This window comes from Brachypodium distachyon, chromosome 2, assembly GCF_000005505.3.
Source record: "Brachypodium distachyon strain Bd21 chromosome 2, Brachypodium_distachyon_v3.0, whole genome shotgun sequence".
In the NCBI taxonomy this organism is placed as follows: domain Eukaryota; kingdom Viridiplantae; phylum Streptophyta; class Magnoliopsida; order Poales; family Poaceae; genus Brachypodium; species Brachypodium distachyon.
The window spans coordinates 218,122-239,399 of NC_016132.3; the positions used below are offsets into that span (position 1 = coordinate 218,122).

At 47.3% G+C, this 21,278-nt stretch overlaps 2 protein-coding genes across 5 annotated transcripts; one reads left to right on the top strand and one right to left on the bottom strand.

Moving 5' to 3' along the window:
- Positions 1–672: 672 nt before the first annotated feature.
- LOC100833883 (histone H2B.1) lies at positions 673–1,394 on the bottom strand. The gene has a single exon (XM_003568827.4). The coding sequence runs from the start codon at positions 1,308–1,310 to the stop codon at positions 840–842; it is 471 nt and encodes a 156-aa protein (XP_003568875.1). The 5' UTR covers positions 1,311–1,394; the 3' UTR covers positions 673–839.
- A 4,257-nt stretch (positions 1,395–5,651) lies between these two features.
- LOC100828373 (putative pentatricopeptide repeat-containing protein At5g59900) lies at positions 5,652–19,851 on the top strand. 4 transcript variants are annotated; one of them, XM_024460049.1, is made up of 5 exons: positions 5,652–6,228; positions 15,790–17,978; positions 18,584–18,785; positions 19,024–19,188; positions 19,316–19,851. In XM_024460049.1, exons 1-2 carry the CDS (start codon positions 6,076–6,078, stop codon positions 17,836–17,838), a joined length of 2,202 nt encoding a protein of 733 aa, XP_024315817.1. In that variant the 5' UTR covers positions 5,652–6,075; the 3' UTR covers positions 17,839–17,978; positions 18,584–18,785; positions 19,024–19,188; positions 19,316–19,851. The 4 variants fall into 4 exon arrangements, with proteins under 4 accessions (XP_024315817.1, XP_010230327.2, XP_010230328.2 ...); XM_010232025.3 differs by lacking the exon at positions 5,652–6,228 and having other exon boundaries at positions 15,034–17,978; XM_010232026.3 differs by lacking the exon at positions 5,652–6,228 and having other exon boundaries at positions 15,034–17,978; positions 19,057–19,188.
- The last annotated feature ends 1,427 nt before the right edge of the window (positions 19,852–21,278 follow it).

Genomic DNA, 21,278 nt, shown 5'->3' on the forward strand with positions numbered 1-21,278 from the left:
GCCACACAACAGCAATCTACAACAACGAACTACCACTACGGGATGCAACCTGAGAGGACGCGAACTTGGTGGCCCTCGGAGGACGGCATGCTTGGCGAGCTCGCCTGGAAGGGCGAGGAGGGCGGAGGCCTGGACCTCGGGAGAGAAGCGAAATGCGGAGGACGCCATTGGAGGCGACGGGAAGGAGACAGAGGGTTCGAGGCCGGAAAAAGACAGGGGATGTGTTTACTACGCCTTGGTGTGTAGCTTACGTACCCACGAGAATACGCCTTCCCACGAAGGCGACGGACTGGGGAGTGGAGTCTGAGGCTTCGAATTTTTGAGCTGGCGGCGCCACTACTTGAGATTAGAAACTTGGCGCGTGAACAAAGCTCTAAACTGAAAGCCTGCCCAGATTTTACATGCGCGCGCTTCCAATCCAAAATTTTCCGACCGGAGGAATTTCCCGCCAATTGATTAGAGCCCAAAATTTTCATGTCCGATCTTTGCGCTCCAAAATTTCGGATTGGGCAGTTTTAAGACCGCGAGGAGGCAAAACCAATCGATGCTCTGGGCGAAATGTTTGTGCATATTTCGACCCAGATTTACAGACTGATGCACTTGCATCAAAATTCGAAGCAAAGAGCAGAACCGAGGAACTTTTCAGGAGGAAGAACATGACAAAATCACAGATGGAAGCCACAATTGAAGAACATTAGGTCCTATTTCTCCATTGTTTATCGCACACATCCAGCACGGTTCATACACGACGACGAACAGGAACAAAAAGAACTCCATCAGCTAACTACAGAGTGATACTACCGAAAGGAGGGGATCAATCACGGGAGACAGTAAATCGCCTAGGAGGAGGTAAACTTGGTGACGGCCTTGGTGCCCTCGGAGACGGCGTGCTTGGCGAGCTCCCCGGGAAGAACAAGCCTGACCGAGGTCTGGATCTCCCTGGAGGTGATGGTGGGCTTCTTGTTGTACCTGGCCAGCTTGGCCGACTCCCCGGCGAGCTTCTCGAAGATGTCGTTGATGAAGGAGTTCATGATGGACATGGCCTTGGAGGAGATGCCGATGTCGGGGTGGACCTGCTTGAGCACCTTGAAGATGTAGATCTTGTACGTCTCCACCGACTTCTTCGCCTTCTTCTTCCCCTTCTTCCCCTCGCCGCCCTCCTTGGAGGCGGCGGACGTCTTGCCCGCCGGCAGCCGCTTCTCCGCCTTGGGCTTCTTCCCGGCGGGGGCCTTGTCCGCGGCCTTCTCGGTCGCGGGTTCCTCCTCCGCGGGCTTCTTCGCCGCCGGCTTCTTCTCCGCCTTGGGGGCCATGGATCGCTGCTGCTGCTGGTTGTTCGGAGGAGAGGAGAGTGGTTTCGCTGGGAGTTGGATGGGGAATTGCAGATGCTTGTGTGAGGGGAGGAGGAGGATGTCGCCGAGAGCTTTATACAGAGGACGAGGTGGGCGCTGATTGGTGGAGCGGTGGGTGCCGCGGATCGGTGAGGTGGAATGGATCGAGCCGTTCGCCGCTGTTTTGGATGGACGATTGGGATGCGTTTTGGCGCGGATCGCTGACGTGGCTAAATTTTTGGATTGCTGGGCGGCTTAATTTGGAGGAGGACGCGTTTAGCAGGAATTTTGCAGGGCACGCGGGTCCCAGCTGCCCACTTCTCTTCTGAATAAAAATCTTTTTTAATAAAAAACGTAAAGAAGCAGGCACTCCCAAACATATTTTTTTTTACACTTACCACTCCCAAAACATGTTTGTACACTGTCTATGAACGCACGCATCACATCTTACCTTATGAGCATTTTTCAGAGTCCGAGCTAACAATTTTTTTGTGGCCCCAAAACATTTTTCATTCATTCTATTCGTGTGTTTTTTTTCGGAAAAAAAAGCTTCTCCAAACAAAAGCTAAAGAAGATTTAAAAGTCATTTTTTTCATAGCACTACAAGCATAAACGTCGAGAAGTTGAACTTTTTGATCAGTAATGTCTCGTTGGATGAATCGTCTGTGTGGCTGTGTCAGACTTGCCCAAGGAGCTAGCTGAGGAGAACGAGATGCTCGCTGCCAGAATTACTAAGGATGAGATTTGTGGGGCGATATTTCAAATGGAGCACATTGTGCTCCCGGCCCGATGGTTTTGCGGCAGAGTTTGCCAAAAAGTTTTGGGAGGTCACCTTGATGGCGCTCTTATCCGGTTTTCATGTGGGGGTCCTCCCAGTTTTCGGTCAATACGCAAATTAGCATCTTGAGGTATTTAGGCCCTGGTTGATTAGGCTTAGAGTGTGGATTTTGACTCTTGAAGTTGCTTTTTGCTTGTACCATCATTAAACAATGCATAAAATCAAAAGCCAAAAACACATAAATAAGTGATTTTGTAGCCTGACCAACAAACCCCCCCCCCCCCCGACTGCTTCCAAATCAACTTAGGATAGTACAACTGTACACAATCCCATCCCTCTCAGGTCACCTGCATTTTTTATTGACTGAAAACTGTAAGGGAAAACCTCTACAGCAATTTATTAAAACCAACCAAACCAACTGTACAAACAGACAAAAGAAAAAAGGAAAACTTACCTGTACTATTACAAGTATCATACAACAGGGAGTCTAACCAAGCGGTAAACCTGGTCACTAGACCTGGTTTGAACCTATGTTTCAAAAGCGAGAGATCATGTACAAATGCCACACGCCAAGAACGGAAGGAGGGGGCAACGTCAGCAAAGATCGGTCCATTACGTTGCTTCCAAATGTGCCAACAGGCAAAAGCGACAACCTCAAACAGGAAAGGGTGACCAAAGGAAATCACCGTCCTTTGGACTACCACATCAATGGACGGCCCCGAGCACCAGTCAATTTGCAAGAAAGCCCAAATCCGCCGACTGAAAACACAGGAGAAGAAGAGATGTTGCCAGTCCTCTAGCACGCGTAGTTGACAAAGCACACAGTGATTATCATCTCCAGTTTTCAATGTCATCGTCGGAGCATGTCTCGAGTGTTGAGATGATCCGCCAACAGTAACCACGCAAAGACTTTGACTCGAGGGGTACACCGTGAGCGCCAAAGCCAAGAGAAAACCTTGGGCACAATCAGATGTTGGAAGCCCATAGCATAAAATTTGCTAGATGAATAACTTGTTCCCCAAGAAAACTCCCAACAGTCCGAATCCGCAGTGAGTTGGGTAGACTGCAGAAGGTCAACCAACTCCCCCAACTCCATAAAAGCCTGCTATGATAGACGAAGTTTAAAAAGCTCATGAACATCCAGAGTGCGCACCACATCCTCCACAGATAAATAACCATCAATAACAAATGAGAAGATGTGAGGCCAATCCTCCTTGAGAACACGACCCGCCTACATTTTTTACTGTCAGGTCTACTATTTGGACGAATCTGGCCGTTCGCTTGTGGGCTTTGTCCTAAATAGTTGTTGCTTCCAGAGAAAATCCGAGGTCTATCATTGATCGGGCCGTTCGGGCCGTTGGACTAGGCTGGGCCAAGGTGTCCATCTCTCACTCCATTTCACGAAAAATAAAAGGAAAACGTTCCGGCCCCTCGTGCGCCGCCTCCTGTTCCTGGCTCCTTCTCACGTTCACCCTCCTTGTCGCCTCGGCCCTCACCTGCCATGCCCAGCGCCCGCGGCGCCGTGCCACTGCCTCTCTCCCCCTACGCCCGCCGCGTCCCCTACTCCCCCCATCCGCTCGCTGACGCCCCTCTACCGTTCTATCTGCCGCGTCAAATCATCCCCCTGCGAAATCATTTCACAAAATTTAACAGCGGTGTCTACTATAATTATCTCATTCATATTTATGTTTTTGGCTGTGCACACGAGAAAAATTTGCGTACACAATAGATGTATTGTTTGATACTTATTATTATACCGTTGTTAATGTAACAATATCAATGTTGAGAAACGTCTGTTTATTATGCCAAATATCTATGTGTGTGTCCATATCTCAAGCGCCTGGTTTAAGCAAAAGGTTTAATTCTTATCCCATAGTATGAGAGCCACTCCCTTCTTTTTCGTTTCGAATCTTAAAGATCAATCTAGATCCAATGTCTAAACAATCGACTTATCCCTAACTAAAAATCATGCGGCTTAGATATAGCAAACCTGAATATCCATTTTCTTAAGTATGTAAGTACAGAGATGTTTCTGGAAACAATATATATATATATGTGTGTGTGTGTGTGTGTGTGTGTTTACTCTGATAAAGACCTAACTTCATAATACACCTCCATTTGTTTTATGCTCCCGTGAAACATTGTATTATTGGAAAAATAAACATAGCACCAAGATTATTACGCATTTGACAGTTTATACTTATATGTGATGTGGCATTGTACTTGCATTAGACCCAGATAGTATAAACTGTTTATGAGCATTTCAAATATCAAAGTGGATAAAAAAACGCAAATCCACATATACAAATACTGAATGTTAAAAACAAAACGGTTTTGCTATTTCTTAGGCGACTAAGAAAATAACTATTTCTAAGTCAATGCTAACAACCGTTTGATCCAATCATTAAGATTCGTGTAAGATCCATACAAGTACAATGGATAAGAAAATTTTGATCAGATAGTTCGGATCGTTGACTGACAAAATAACTATTTCTTAGGAGATGAAGAAATAGACACGTGCATCTCACAAAGTGAGTTGTCGCCTAAGAAATAGACACGTGCATATGACAAAGTGAGCTTACGGATGAAGTTCGTGGCTGTTGTGTTCAGTTTAGGCGTCGAGCTGACGTTGAACAACTAGCGGGCACCAACGTCGGTCGCCACCGGCGCTGTGGTTCAAGGCACGTTCGTGCGCCACTCGTCCCCGCCGCCGTGCTCCCCTGCGGACGACGAAGCCCCTCCATCGCAGTTGAAGGCGCAGACAAAAAATCAGAGACAGAGAGAAGAACATACCTGATATGACGAACTCCTTGGTGCACAACTCGGCGCCCACGCTGCCGCCGCACGTGTGGTCGTCGGCGAGTGTCCTGGCGCTGCTGGCCGACGAACCGGCGAGCATCACAAGGAGCATGAGGAGGACGGCCATAGCGCGGCGAAGAGGCGACGGCTTGGGCGAGATGCGCTCGCGAGGCGAAGGCGACGGCTTGGGCGAGCTGCGCTCGCGAGACTGATATTTACACGTGGAAAGCAAATCCCACCGTTCATCTTGTTGACCATGTGTGCTAACTAGCGATCCAACGGCCATCCAGGTGCGCTTGATATTTATACGTGAAAAGCAAATCCGACCGTTTATCTTATTGACCGTCTGCGCTGACTCGCGATCCAACGGCTATCCAGGTGCGCTCGCGAGACTGAAAACAAATCCCACTGTTCATCTTGTTGTCCATGTATGCTGACTCGCGATCCAACAGCCATCCGGGAAGCCATCCTCTCATGATCTACCTGCTCGTTGACACATACAGACCCGAATGAGAAATTTGACAAAATGCCACACATTTCGTTGTAGTTTGTCTCAAAAGCACACCTTTTATTATTTTAGACAAGATAGCACATCTTTATTTGATACCTTGACAAAACACCATTTTTTATTTTTAAAAATCACGTTTCCAATCCAGGCCCACATGTCACATTTTTTGGGACCAAATTGCCCTCGTCTAATCTCTCGATTGGGATGGGTTTGTGGATCGCTCGAAGGGAGATGAACACGAACATGGGAAGAAGAGGAGAGGGGAGTCGGTCAGTCGGGGACGCCGCCGCAGCCGGACGACGGGACGAGGTCCCTGCTGCCCTCCGCATACACCGGACGAGCCAACGGCCGCTGTGTTGTAGGCTCCGCTGCTTGATGTAGGCCTATAGCTCATGGTGCCATGTACGAATTATTGATTTGCATGTATCTAATTAACGTCAATTGATCGACCGTGTACATAGCAATGCTGGCTTGCTGTAGCGCTCTTTATTTTTTCTGCTTGCTTGCGTTGCTGGCTGCTGGTTGCTTGTTTGTTGGAGAAACCTGGATGGGGAGAGGAACGGTGTGGCGGCATTGCTCCCGACCAACACACTGCTTCCCAGATACTCTTCTCCCTCGTCAAGATCCGCCAGTTCGCCCTTGCCCGTCACCTGTTCGATGGAATGCTTCATTCTGGTGTTCGCCTGGACGAGTACGTTTACACGGCCGGGATCAGGGCTTACTGCGAGGTCAGGAATCTCGACGGCGCCAAGGGGCTCGTGGCAAGGATGCAGGATGAGGGGGACAAGGTCAGCGCGGTGCCGTACAATGTGTTGATTTATGGATTGTGCAAGAATCAGCGCGTTCGAGAGGCAGTGGATGTAAAGAACAGCATGCTGTCAAGGGGAGCTGCAGCTGACGAAGTGACTTGCCGTACGCTGGTGTATGGGTTTTGTAGGACGGAGGAGCTGGACATGGCATTGGAAATGACAGGTGACATGGCTAGTCTGGGGTTTGTGCCATCAGAGGCCAATTGCTCTTTTATGCTTGACAGGCTACGGAAGAAAGGGAGGGTTGAGGAGGCTTTCAGGTTAGCTTGTCAGTTGGGCCTCATAACACACTGATTGCTTCCTATAAAAAATACTCCCTCCGTCACGTATTAAGTGCTGAAATATTACATGTATCTAGACATATTCTAGTATATAAATACATCAATTTTTAGACAAATTTGAGTCACTTAACCTGCTCTTGTATCAGCTGTTGCCGTGAACCCTGAGCAGCTTATGCCGTAGTTGAGCTTCAATCTGTACTGGAAACTGAGTCAACATCTGGAGGAAAGCAACGGAAACTTGGGAGTATTTTGAGCTCTGGGAACGAGAAACCATTTGTCATTGTGGCTTTTGATCTTGTCTCAGTTATAGAGTCCAAGTGGGGCATGAAGCTCGTAATCCGTAAGTCATTTCCTGGGTCAGTCCTGGAGCACTGCAGGCATTTATTGTGCTCTTCTAATTTCACTTGTTGTGCTTGAACTTTTTGTTTTCATGTTTTACTTGGATGGTGTTTTCAGATACATCCATCCTGTGAATGGCAACGAATGTTCAGTCGTCATTGGAGGAGATTACATAACAACTGAATCTGGAACTGGCCTTGTTCACACTGCCCCCGGCCATGGCCAGGAAGACTACATAACAGGTTTGAAATATGGGCTTCCTATATTTTTTTTCCCGTGGATAACGAAGGGAACTTCACTGCTGAAGCTGGGCAATTCAATGGTTCATCTGTCCTGGGAGCTGGTAATGCTGCAGTTGTGAAGTATCTGGGTGAACATGTTTCACTCATTTTATAAGAGCCTTGCAGTGAGTAACTTCACATCTTTTGTTCAATTGTGAATACGAAGGACTTTATTTATCAGTTTATTTGCCCATTGTGGTCTTTGGTTGTCAGAACACAAGTACCCCTATGGCTGGAGATCTAAAGAACCAACAATATTCCGAGCAACTGAACAGTGGTTTGCCTCTGTGGATTTTTTCGGGATGCTGCACTGGATGCAATCAAACAAGTAACTTGGGTTCCTTCTCAGGTATTTAATGTTTTTTTTTCTGGAACCTATATTTGAAATTAGGGACTTTTTCCCTCTGGTTTATTGTCTCACTGAACCGAAGTTTCAACTGTTAAGCTCAGCACTTGGCACTTTGCATCTTCGTTCAGTGCATATTTCTTATCTGCACTAGCTCACTGGTTGAACTTCTATGCACATTTGTTATCGTGTCTTGATTGTTTTTCCCCAGGCAAGTGATTTCTTGTCTATTATGGTCAAGTATTTGCATGTCTGGTTTCATGCAATACTATTTCCTTTCAAGCAATATTTTTCATGCTAGCATGGAATGACCTAATCATACTCTTTATTAGATTCCTTTAGTTGCTTTTTGTGTTGTCTGATAAGTAAACCTTGTTTCTTACCTGTGTTTCAAAATTCACAGGGTGAAAAGAGGATTGTTGCCATGATCTCTGCCCGTTCTGACTGGTGTATTTCAAGAGAGCATATCAAGGGTATGTCGATGTCTATGATTTCTTGCATTTGCTTGTTATGTTTCTACTGTGTCTGAAACACCATCACGCCCAAGCAGTTGCTGATCTAAACGTCTTGTTTGAAGGTGTTCCTCAAGTTTAATTTAGATAATGCTCTTGTATGTATACAGTCATTTCATTACATTTGCTGTAACCAACTAACCATCACTGCTCCAGTTTAGAAATTTTCAAGCGCATTTGTTAAATCTAGTATGCAATCTTTTATGACATGAAGCTTAGAACTGTTTGTACTTGTACTCTCTCAATTATTGTAAAATGGCCTTATGCTCCTCAGTCTTTTTCATTTACTCCCATTTCGATTTCTTCCCATTTAGGGCATGTTTAGGAGAGAAGTGTTTCTTGGTCAAGTTTTGGTGTTTACTCCAGTTCAAAACAGTTCCTTACGGAAATGTGGTGTACTGCTTACTTCTACTTGGATTTAGAGACAGATGAATATCTGCCAATAAATTCACGTCGGCTGTTATGCAGCTGTACTGTCAAAGAAAGGCAGTGATGCCTGGTGGTATATGACAACTGAGGAACTTCTTCCCAATAAATCCCCTAAAAAAAAAACTTCTTCCCGATAAATATCGTGACAAAGCATCTGAGTACCGCAAGGGAACTGATACAATGGATGTTTGGTTCGACTCTGGTAGGATTCAGTCATCATTGTTCTGCTAATAATATTTTTTATCTGAAGCTCAATGGGTGATGGTTGTGACAATGCATACATCAATGGTCTGCATAGCACGCACTATGAATCTTGACAGCCGTTCATCATTTAATTGCTTAACCTTCAATTTGAGACAAACCACCCAAGTCATGTGTTAAAATCTTGCGTTGATATCATTATTCGGCTTGTTATTGTGTAACATCCAATCCTCATGCTTAGTATGTGGTTTTCCATGCGATCTTTTTCCCGGCCTCTCAAAGCACGCATATAGTAATAATGTTCAAACAAAGATTGAGCTTTGTTAGGAACATATTTTTGTTTTATTTTTATTTTCCATCTTCTAGTGACTTCGATTTTTGACATCTGCATCTTCTCTTGATTCAGGTTCCTCATGGGCTGGTGTTCTAGCAAAAAGAGATGGCCTTAATTTTCCAGCAGATGCGTACCTTGAAGGTTCAGACCAACATCGTGGATGGTTTTAACCAGCATTGCTACTACAGGTAATTATGGATAACATTCATTACATTCTTTAGGGTGTAATATCAGTAGAACCGTTGCTTTTTTACTTTTTGCTGACAAAATATATAAACTTACTCCACGTGCTCCAAATACTTAATTCTTTTTTACCCTACATGTGCTAAGAGTTCATCGACTTGGGCCAGGATATGTAAGAGGGATCGTGGTCCAGTGACGTGGATGACGGAGGTTCTGGCCTCCTGGACCAACCGGGGTTGGAAATTCTCGTGGAACAACTAGGACCACGGTCAATGGAAATTCTTGCTGGCTGGCTCCGCCGGCGGGTCTCATGAAAATCAATGTCGATGCGGCGGTGGCAAAGACGGCCAACCGAGGATCTGTCGCTGCGGTGGCGCGAGATGAAAGGGGCACGTTCCAGGGTGCTTCTGCTGTTACCTATGAAGGTATGTCTGATCCTGCCATCCTCGAAGCAATGGCGTGCCGCGAAGCACTGTCTTTGGCAGCGGACCTCGGAGTTCGACTCCTCTTGGTGGGTTCCGATTGCTTGGAGGTGGTGAATGCTATTAATGGCAGGAACCTAGGGCCGTTTTCTCAAATTACTAGCAAAATTCGTTTTGTCTCTAATTTTTTTTCTACTTGTACTTCTCGTCATGAAAGTAGGAGCTCCAATGTGGATGCTCATAGTCTAGCTAGATTGGTGCATGTGAACTTTTTGCAGATTTTGAATTCGTGTGTGAGAATTTGCATGTGAAATTTTGCAGTTTTTGTGCAAATCTGGTGCAGAATCTGAGAGTTTGTAGACTGTTAGATAGAATGGAGAGAAAATTTGGTTCGCCGATTTATTTGCTGGAGATATTTGTTCTCTTTCATTGTATGTTTACTTGTTTCTTTTTAGGTGGATCTGCTCTGAATTTAGGTGGGATTGAAATTGGTGTGTTCCTACGTAACCAAAATCATTGTCCTTTGTAAAAATAATCGGCAGTTGATTGGATTTTTTTTTATGATTGCAACTTTTGTGATGCGCACCACAACAGAAGAACCGTAGCTGTTCTTCAGCTCATTCTAATTTTCTAGATTAAATTTTCTGATAAGTCCGTGAATGCCCGTGAAGTTTTCCCCAACATGTGCCATTCAATTGACAGCACTTGTACCAATGTACCATTTCGAATAAGATCTGGCTTTTATTTTTATTTATTTGTTCTTTACCAAGATTTGAATTTTGTTGTTGCTTCTTCTTAAAGATTATCGTTCCAACAAATTTTCATCTTATTAGCTAATTTTTTCCGGCGAACAAAAAAATGATTTTCGTGCTGGCATGTGGGCGTTGGAGCATGGCCTAGATCTTGGATCCAGGTGCAGTATACAACTAGATATATACTCATGCTCATAATGTTATCGATCGGATCTAGGCATATCCTGAGCATGCGCATGAGATCCATGCCGATGGCGCACGCCGGAGAGCATCATCGACGTCGGCGGCGCGGCAGTCGCGTATGTCGTGGTGGCCGCGCAGGACAAACATTCATCAAGAAAGAATCGACCATCCAAAGGAGGCCGCGCAGGACAAACATGCATCAAACGAAGAATCGATCAGTGCACGTTAAAACAATGGATCAACAACACAAATACCTGCATGCATGGATCTCCAGGTGGTGAGCGCGTCTAAGAAACGTACGGAATGACAGAATCCAAGATGATGGCTCCAAAACCCATTCTCTCATCGGCATAGTTTTTTCAGATCTACGTTTTTTAATTTTGAGTGTACCCGATCCGTTAAAAAATAGGAGTAACTACACCCGAGTAATTTTCCCTAGGACATAAAACAATATATATATACATATAATAATGTGATGGGTGGAGTCCTGTTGGCTGATACATATAAGTAACTACATCCGTTTCCTTTGGCTGTTAGGTAATCTTCTTCCGAGCTGTTGGAGTCCTGGTGCTAATCGGATCCGGAGGTTAAGCTAGCTACGGAGTAGGAGAGGAATTAAATCCTTTATAAATATCGATCTATCCCCGTACAAGGAGAGGAGGCGCCATGGCAGAAAGCAAGCCAGAACAACAAGTCTCGGCGCCATGGCCGGATCTGCTACCGGAGTTGCTGGGCCTCGTGCTCTCGCGCATGCCGTCCCACGCCGACCGCGTCCGCCTCCGCGCCGTCTGCCGGCCGTGGCGCTCCAGCTCCACCAACCAGCCGCTGCTCCCGTGGCTCGCTCTGCGGGACGGCACCTTCCTCAGCTTCCCCGATGGCGAGGTCTACCGCTTGCCCGTCCCAGCCGACGTCTACCACCGCGTCTCCGCCGGCGGGACCATCTTCCTCGTGCACGCCGACGGCAAGTGCTCCCTCATGACCAACCCCTTCACGGGGGAGACGGCCCCTCAACACATGGACCCCGACGTCCTCTGGTTCCAGATGACAATCCTTACTCCCCGCCAACTTGTCGCTCATTTTCGTATCGCCAAGGTGGTGGTCTCCGATCATGTTGTTGCCACCAAAGGCAGGCGCGGCGCAAAACCCCGCATTTGTGCCCGCGGCCCCCCGCAAACATGCACGCCACCCGTCGTCGAGCTTCAATTGCATGCCGACGACATTGACTTCTTCCAAGGGATGCTCTATGCCGTCAGATCAAAAGATGTCGACACTCCAACACTCGGGGTTGTTCCTCATCGTCGGGAGCTCCATGTCTTCGACTTTATTACCCGCGACCCCCCCATCCTTTGCATACCCGGCACCACAATTGCTCACTCCACTGGACTTTACCAGCTTTATTATTACTTGGTCGTGTCCGGTGATCGACTGCTCATGGTTGAACGTGAGATTGAACTCAGTGTGGTCTCTTCTAAACCCATCCGGACTCGCCGGCTCGAGGTTTTCGAGGCAACGGGCCTTCATAACGGCGCCGGCAATGGACGTTGGATTAAGGTTGATAATTTGATGGGACATGCTCTCTTTGTCAGCCAAGATTGCTCTCGGTCGCTCCCCGTCGCCAATCAATATGGAGCTCACCAAGATTGTGTCTACTTTCTGAGTGAGCACAGCCTCAACGACAATTATTTGAAGGGGAGAAAGGCTGAGGATGATTTTCTTGACTCCGGAGTGTACAATATCGGAGACCAGACCCTGGCGCCATTGCCAACGGAGATGGCGCCCATGAAGACCGCAGTAGTGTCACATGCCGGTAAAGGGTCTTTGAGTTGGTTGTTTTTGCCCCAAAACTGACCTAGGGTACACAGATGCTCTATGTGCAATTCACATTAGAAACTCCGTCTTCGGTGGTTTGCTTTTTTGTTTTCATTTATGTGTTGTGAACTTCCCTTCCTTTAGTGGAAATGATCCATCTATAGTTCCGTTATCGATTTCCTGATAATTAGTGAAATCTGATCAAATGCCATCGGAGAGTGAAGAATGCATTGGGAACTTTGTAGGGAAAAATCATAAACTTGATAAATCAAAATCTTGTTGCGAAGATGGCTTTGATTGGAACCTTTGAGGCCTATACCGGAGTAGCTCACCGCCTCACCTGCAGGCTGCAGCTGCGGGGCTAGCAGCAGCAGCACCCGAGCGAGCATAGGCATAGCAGCACCTGTACGCACAGCTAGCGCCACCACTAGCATATATCAAAAACATATGTTGAAAGGTTCAGACAGTGCCTGGACTATATATAAATCAAAAACTTATGTTCACGGCGAGCATATATCATGTCGGTAATACCTGTAGCGTACACAAAGCTACTCCTACAATCCATATTAGTTGTCAAAATATTACATGTATCTAGACGCTTTTTAGGCATAAACACATCCATATTTAGACAAATTTGAGACAATTAATATGAATCAGAAGAAGACAAGTACTAGCATGGAACCAAACAAAATAACGAAGCAGCAGTATAGTTGAAAGGTCCAGACGGTGCATTATTCCATCCAAGCGTGCATATAGCCGTACAAACGCACTGGGTTCCATAGTGCTGGAAAGGCCTACATACAGCCCAAAGTTCTCGGGAGAACAGCAAAGGGTGTTTTAATACTACATAGTATGAACCGCATAGTTTCATAACATAGACATCATCAACGAACCAAAAGAAACTGCAGCGTCAAGCGGTTGCCAGTTCAGTGCCAACTGTACATACCAAAGTAGTCCATTGCCTACTCAGACCACCACAAAAATTACTGAATCAGTAATCCAAAGAATCAAGGTCATCATCAAGATAAAACTGCTGATGTGCAGTAGATCATAGCAGGTTGCTGCATGGTGAGGCAACTATTTGTTCTTCTTCACATGAGCCGGTTTCTTGGGTGTCTGCACAGCAGAAGCATTTCCTTTCAAAGCACTTTTGCTACACAAATTCAAAGGGGGGAAATTTAAGGGGAAAGAAGAAGTCAGTAAACCAGAGCCGAAAATACCGTTCGGTGATCAGGCTGAGTGTAATGAATGCCAGCCAAAGGTGCAAGCTAGAAGGTGGCACAAGCGAATTAAAATGAATGAAAGAGCACACCTCATCATTAGCAAGGGAAAGAGCTGCACCATCACTGGAATAGCTTTATTGAATGAAAAAAACACTCAAGTCATGCTACTGATTATTCCTACAAGCCACATATAGCAATCTAGTTTGGAACCTAACGGGCTCGGTGCCACATCTGGGCCTGGAGGAGAAGATTTCGGTCCGGTCCGGTCACCTATTGTTGAGCTTCCCCATGCTGGGCCCATTTATTCCGAACCTGGCTGGGCCGGCCCGATGGCCATCTATAAACGGTGCTTTTATGCAGTCTGTTACTTACCATTCACGGACCAGTGAGGGCGACGTACATCACCGGCAGCAGGAGCGTTCGGGAAAGTGTAGTTGCACCCACGTAGCTTTGTAAATTAATTACATCTAGAAATAAAGAGGAAGACACACTTGAGAGACAAAGTCAAATCAAATCAGCTGGATCAGTGTAGAAAATTTCTACTGCAGTTAATTACGGCTATCATTCCTTCAAAAAATCTATTACAATACTATCTTTACTATTCTTTAATTCTCAATTACGTCAGTCCGTACGTCGTCCCTCCCACGAGTCCCCGACGCACGGAAGGAAAAAACCGGAACCCCCCGCACGGAAGGTAAAAAACCGGAGCCCCTCCGAAAAGCTTCTTCGATCCACGCGTCACGCGTAACCCTAGCTCCGGCCCAACTCTGTGCCACCGGACGCCCGATGGCTCTGCCTCGCTGGTGCCCCGCCGCCTGACAGCATTTCCTCTCTCTGCTCCGGATCTCCTCGCCATCTCCCGTTGCCCCCACCCCCGATCCGGATGGCGCCCGAGGGCTCTTTCCCGCCGTCCTCATCCCCGTCCTCCCCGAGTCCCTGAGGTGGCGCTCGGGGGCTCTTCCCCACCGTTGACCTCCCCAAGCTGACGCTCCAGTATTCTCGTCCGTGCCGCTGCCACGGTCGTCGTCGTGGAAGAGCCCCCGGCAGCATCCCGCGGCCGCGCGTCTCTGATCGACTTAGCAGTCAAGGGCGATATCTCCGTGCTCATGCGGCCGCTGCACGTCTCAATCCTCAAAATCTCCACGCACATCTTCCCGGAGCCCACCACGCCCCCAGCACTTCCGGTGTATTGCGCCGCCAAGCCGCTACAACGCCAGATGCTTCGTTCGCGCTTTACCTGATATGACGAACTCCCTGGTGCACAGCTCGGCGCCCACGCCACCGCCGCACGTGTGGTCATCGGCGAGAGTCCTGGCACTGCTGGCCGACGAACTGGCGAGCAGCACAAGGAGCATGAGGAGGACGGCCATGGCGCAGCTTGGGCGAGGTTCGCTCGCGAGACTGATATTTACACATGGAAAGCAACCCACCGTTCATCTTGTTGACCATCTGTGCTGACTAGCGATCCAACGGCCATCCGGGAATCCTCCTCCCATGATCTACCTGCTCGTCGACACATCCGGTCCCGAATCGACCGTCAGCCCGTCACCTACTGCTCCGGCGATTCTCGCCGCCGGCCGTCCCGATGCCTCCTCCACCGCGCCGGCGCCCGGCCGGCGACCCCAGCCCGAACCTTCCTCCCACCGCCTCCCACTCCGGCATGGTCAAGCTCCTCGCCGACCTCCTCCACCACACCCCGCCCTCCGCCTGGCCGCCGGCGCTCGCCTCGCCGCCGCTCCGGAATCGCATCTCCCCTTCCCACGTCTCCTCGCTCCTGCTCCTCCCGGCCTCTCTCTCCCGCCCCGGCCTCTCCCGCCGCTTCCTCCTCCTCCTGCCCCCCAGCATCGTCTCCCCGCTCTGCCTCTCACTCCTCGCCCTCTCCTTTCTCTCCTCCACCTCGCCGCCGTCCTCCTCCTCTTCCTCGCCGCACGCCGCCTCGCTCCTGCTCTCCCTCGCGTCTTCCTCCCTGTCCGCGTCGTCCTCCTTCTCGTCCCTCTCCCACGCCTCATCCCTCTCCGCGTTCCCTCCCTCCGCCACCGCCGCCGCCGGCACGCTCCTCGCCTCATCCTACCTCCGCCTCCGCCGCGCCCGCGACGCCGCCGCCGTGCTCCACCTCTCCCTGTCCGCCGGCATTGCTCCCGACCAACACACTGCTTCCCAGATACTCTTCTCCCTCGTCAAGATCCGCCAGTTCGCCCTTGCCCGTCACCTGTTCGATGGAATGCTTCATTCTGGTGTTCTCCTGGACGAGTACGTTTACACGGCCGGGATCAGGGCTTACTGCGAGGTCAGGAATCTCGACGGCGCCAAGGGGCTCGTGGCAAGGATGCAGGATGAGGGGGACAAGGTCAGCGCGGTGCCGTACAATGTGTTGATTTATGGATTGTGCAAGAATCAGCGCGTTCGAGAGGCAGTGGATGTAAAGAACAGCATGCTGGCAAGGGGAGTTGCAGCTGACGAAGTGACTTGCCGTACGCTGGTGTATGGGTTTTGTAGGACGGAGGAGCTGGACATGGCATTGGAAATGACAGGTGACATGGCTAGGCTGGGGTTTGTGCCATCAGAGGCCAATTGCTCGTTTATGCTTGACGGGCTACGGAAGAAAGGGAGGGTTGAGGAGGCTTTCAGGTTAGCTTGTCAGTTGGGTGAGCTGCGCATGGTGCCGAACATATTTGCATATAATGCGTTACTAAATAATATGTGCAAGAACGGAATGTTTAGTGAGGCAGACAGGCTCGTAAATGAGATGTCCGACAAGGGTCTGGAGCCAAACGAGGTGACTTATGCTATATTAATACACTCCCTTTGCAAAAGGGGGATGATGGATGATGCACTTTGTATGCTTGATAGGATGAGGGAGAAGGGAGTCAGGATGACAGTTTATCCATACAATTCCTTAATTAATTGTTGCTGCAAAAAGGATGATTTAGACATGGCAATGGGTTTTCTGAGCGAGATGGTTGAGATTGGGCTAACACCAAATGCTGCTTCGTATTCTCCCGTCATAGCAGGTTTATGTAGGAAAGGGGATCTGTCTGGTGCTGTGGAGCTCCACAGGAAGATGGCTGAGAAGGGTGTTGCATGGAATACTTATACATTCACGGCCCTTATCAATGGTTTCTGCAAGGCGAAAAAGATGGATGAAGCTTCTAGGTTGTTTAATAAGATGACTGAGAGTAACCTAGAACCAAATGAAGTAACTTTTAATGCCGTGATAGAAGGATATTGCCTGGTAGGCGATATTAGGAAGGCATTCCAGTTATATGATCAAATGATGTGTAGGGGCCTCACACCTGATAATTACACTTATAGGTCATTGATAAGTGGATTATGCTTGACTGATGGAGCCTCCAAAGCAAAGGAATTCGTTGCTGATCTAGAAAACAACTGTTCTGTATTAAACAAATTTAGCCTAACAGCACTTCTGCATGGATTCTGCAGAGAAGGAAGGTTGACCGAAGCATACCATGTTTGGAATGAGATGGCAATGTGGGGAGGCAAGCTTGATCTTATCAGCTTTACCATTATTGTGTATGCAGCTCTGAAACAGCATGACAGCGAAAAATCATGCGTGTTATTCAGGGAGATGAAAGAAAAAGGTGTCAGGCCAGACAATGTGTTCCATACATGCATGATCAACATGTACTCAAAAGAAGGAAATATGGTTCAAGCATTAAATTGTTGGGATGAGATGATCGCAGATGGGCACTTGCCAAATACCGTCACATATACGGCTTTAGTCAATAATCTCTGCAAGTCATGGCATTTGAGCAGCGCAGAGCTCCTTTGTAAAGAAATGTTAGCCAGTCACTTTCTTCCTAACAGTTATACTTTTAACTGTTTTCTTGATTATTTTGCAACTGAAGGGAACCTGGAAACGGCTAAAGATCTCTATTTTGCCATGCTTCAAGGATTTCTTGCTAACATAGTGTCTGTTAACACGTTGATCAAGGGGTTCTGCAAGGTTGGGCAGATTCAAGAGGCAATTGACCTTATTAGTAGGAGTACTGAAAATGGTTTTTTTCCTGATTGCATCAGCTATTCTACAGTAATACATGAGCTCTGCAAGAAGGGTGATATAAATGAAGCGATTGAGCTTTGGAATGAAATGCTGTACAAGGGAGTGAAACCTGATATTGTAGCATACAATATTTTGATACGGTGGTGCAATATCCATGGTGAATCTGATAAGTGTTTAGGAATATACATTGATATGGTTAAGAAAGGGGTGCAACCGAATTGGCACACACATAGAGCTCTTTTTGTAGGAACCTCTCTGATGAGCAAGGGAAATACTTTGATGCTGATCCCTGATGTTTAGTGCAACCGTTTTATTGCTATTCTTGACTCAAGTAGGCTGACTTCTCGCATTGAGGATGGCGATGGCACCATGGATTGTTCCTTGAGCAGTTGCTGCATGTACAACCTGGGGCTGTCAAAAATATAAAGTGCTTCTTTCAGGTACTCAATCTCACCACTATAGGTGCTGTTCTACATGTCATATGTCAGTAAATTGATTTCAAATCGACAATACTGCATCAATTATTAGTTTACTAGAACCCACATTGACTATACTGCTGCAGCAGTGGGTCTGCCAACCAGGGCTCAAACCCTGGTTCACAAAATAAAGGCCCCTCACTGAGTTGTTCCCCACGCATGTCAGGTCGTCAATCGTGCCACCGCAGTGGGTGGAGCCGGTGTTCGGGGCCTTTCCTCAACCTAAAAAGCAATGCCTTCGGGTTTCTTCCCCTAAGGGTCGAGTTATACTGCTACAGCCAATTGTTTTTTCTTTAAAAATTCCTGTCGCCTCTTGTTGTCGTTTCTTCCATAACATTTCCCCTTTTGCATATAAGGATTTGGCATGTTACTCCAGAGTAGGCTGATCGGGGTGCTTTATCTCAGTGATTTTTTTGTTTGCTGCTAACTAATGAATAGATACGAACAAAAAGTATCGTCAATCTTCATAGTTTACTTGCGAAATTGGGAATATAAAGAAGACTAAACAGAAACTTATGAATACATTGTTGTTTTGGTTGAGTAACATGGCCGTTTAAAATTTGTGACAGTGGTAGAGCATACCTGACGGATGTGGCCACGAGCACATCAGCGGAATTGACAGAATCTCGCGGCTTCGAGTTCTGGGTGATGTATCTGGACCATGCAGGACATATGCATTGTTCATCTTTTTCAGACATCAGCACGTTATCCAACTGTGGCTGATGAACTTGGATATGTCCCAGTATATGCTGCTTCTCACATCTAAGCTCGGTAATCATGCCTTATCCATATCTTTTCATATGTCTGTTTGTGAAACTTGGGGCATCTACAGAAATCTAGTATTCCTCTGTCCAACAAAGGATGTCAACTTTAACTAAATTTGAATGTATCTATACACTAAGTCGTGTCTAGATACATTCAAATTTTGACAAATTTGAGACATCTTTTGTTGGACGGAGGGAGTATATTAACTTGCTACAGAAAGAAAACTGAACTTGCAGTTTAATAGGTGCTTGGTGTTTGTTGATTGTGGTCTGTGCAGCAAGACCGCCCTAATTTCTGATACATCGGTGTGGTCCTCGTACACATGCCAATTTGCTGGTTTCCGTCAATTGTATTATTTATTCGTCACGGAAGAACTGGGCAAGGTCTCTTGTTTCTCGAAACTATGCAGGTGATACTCGCAGTACTCTTTGTTGATAACTCCATTTTGTTTGTCTGTTAGAGTTGTGGCCTTGTGGGCCATTGAAAAATATAGTGCAATCTGATTGACCTTTTCTGTTTGCTGCATTTGTTGCCAGGAACTCTGCTGGAAGCCACGGCAATACAATCCTGTTAACTGTAATATTTTTGCGCTCAGCCGCTGTTCAGAGGGGAACAAGTTCCAGCACATATTTAGTGTCAGTCCTGTGAAGTTCCCCTCGTCTGCTGAGACCCTGCGCAGTTGGTTTGATGTACAGCAGATCCATTACCTGCACAAACTGTACCGTACCTCCGTGTATAGAAAGAAGGAAAGCAAGAGATGGCCATTCATATGCTTCAACAGTCTAACCCTGAGAAGCATGGTTGGTTCCATTTGATTTTCTTGGTATCAGGCCATCGACAGCGTCGAGCAATCATTCTGTAGTCGTTCGGGAGGCAGACAATGTCTCCTTTAATATGTGCTGCCAGCAGTTTGGGATCATGGGATGTACTGTCAGCGATGAGCTGATGATAGTTGCCTGATGGCCTGAATATATACTTCAAGAATATAGTACATCAAACTGAATACGTTTTTGGCCATCTCTGGTGTATTATACTATCTCAGGATTTATTTTTTTCTTGGTCTCTTAGAGAAGATTTTTCGCTATTTTCCTTTTTCTTTTTATAAGAGTTGTGGTTTGACGGAGTCCATGGGCTGGGTTTGACCGCCTAACATAGGCCGATTTCCTGAAAGCCCACCAGTTGTCAGCCAGCAATGCCACCCACGCTCTATATAAAGCCTTTCTCGTAAGTCCACGTACATGGAAAGGGGCTTCTGGACACAGGACTCGGGACAATTTGGAAAGTGTTTTTGGCACTGCCCCTAAAACCGGTTGCACCATTAATCTGGAAAGTGCATTTAACATAACCTGCCGAGCTGGGCGGGAATCCTCGATCGGCATAGAGTGCTGAGATGGTTCCCGACGTAGATTCCTTCCATCGGTGTATGCTCGAGAGCGATTCATCTCCAGTGAGCCGCTGTTAGCTCGCCTGCAATAGAATAAGGATGGTTTCTTTCTTCCTTGAAATGCGGTAAACACATGCTCCTCGGCTGGGGAGTTAGATGAATGCTGCAACTGTTTTTTTTTTAAGAAAATGTGGATGCACTGGTGCAACTGGTTTTAGTGGAACTGTCAAATGCACTTTCCAAATGGTGCAACTGGCTTTAGGGGAAGTGTCTAATGCACTTTCCAAAACGCTAAAAAAAGGGTTTTAGGGGAAGTGTCACATGCACTTTCCAGAACTGGCTGCACCATTCATCTAACTCATATGTTTTTTTGAAGGGGACTACGGCGGCCAAAAGCCAGCCTGCCCAACATTTCAATTAAATGAAGGAATCAGGATACAACGAGTACAAGTGCAGCATTTGCCAAAAGAAACGCAACAAAGAAAAAACCTAGACCCTCGAAACATGTCAACGGCGAAAGAAATGCAAAATAAATACCACTCTCAATGCAGTTGAAAGGTGTCAATCTGCCGAGCCTACTTGGACATTGTGTCATCGCCGTAGCCGAAGGGAAGAACACAATCGAGGCCGCACCACGACACGAACGTAGCCGGCAGAGTCAAAGGGACGTGCGCCACCAAGACCCACCGCGACGCCGAAGTGCCATAGATGAAGTCAAAGGGCGACTCACAGATAGTTTGGTTTGTGTGCAGTGATTGATGTGATGAAGAAGGAGGCAGATCCATGGAGGAGAAGAAAAAGCGGGACGGTGATCATCTGGAGGAGGCGGAGGGGAGTGACGCCAGCGATAAGAGCAACTGGATGAGCACAGAGCAGCTCTGGATCGGTGATGGGTCTGCTGTACCCGAGGTAGAATTAATCCGGCTCTGATGCGGCTGTTTCTTTTGGAAACTCTAGTTCGGCTCTGACTCGTCTCGCGGCGAGCTCTTCACATGCTAAGGGGCTGGGATAGAAGGCGGCAGTAGGGTCTCTAATGCATAGCCACCAGCGGGAGTACAAGCTCCGTGGGAAGCACATTGAGGGGAATCGCCCGCTCTACGCCATCGGTTTCAACT

Excerpts from the sequence above, each read along its gene's own strand:
- LOC100828373 (XM_010232025.3), top strand. The coding sequence starts at position 15,103 with ATGCCTCCTCCACCGCGCCGGCGCCCGGCCGGCGACCCCAGCCCGAAC.
- LOC100833883 (XM_003568827.4), bottom strand. The coding sequence starts at position 1,310 with ATGGCCCCCAAGGCGGAGAAGAAGCCGGCGGCGAAGAAGCCCGCGGAG.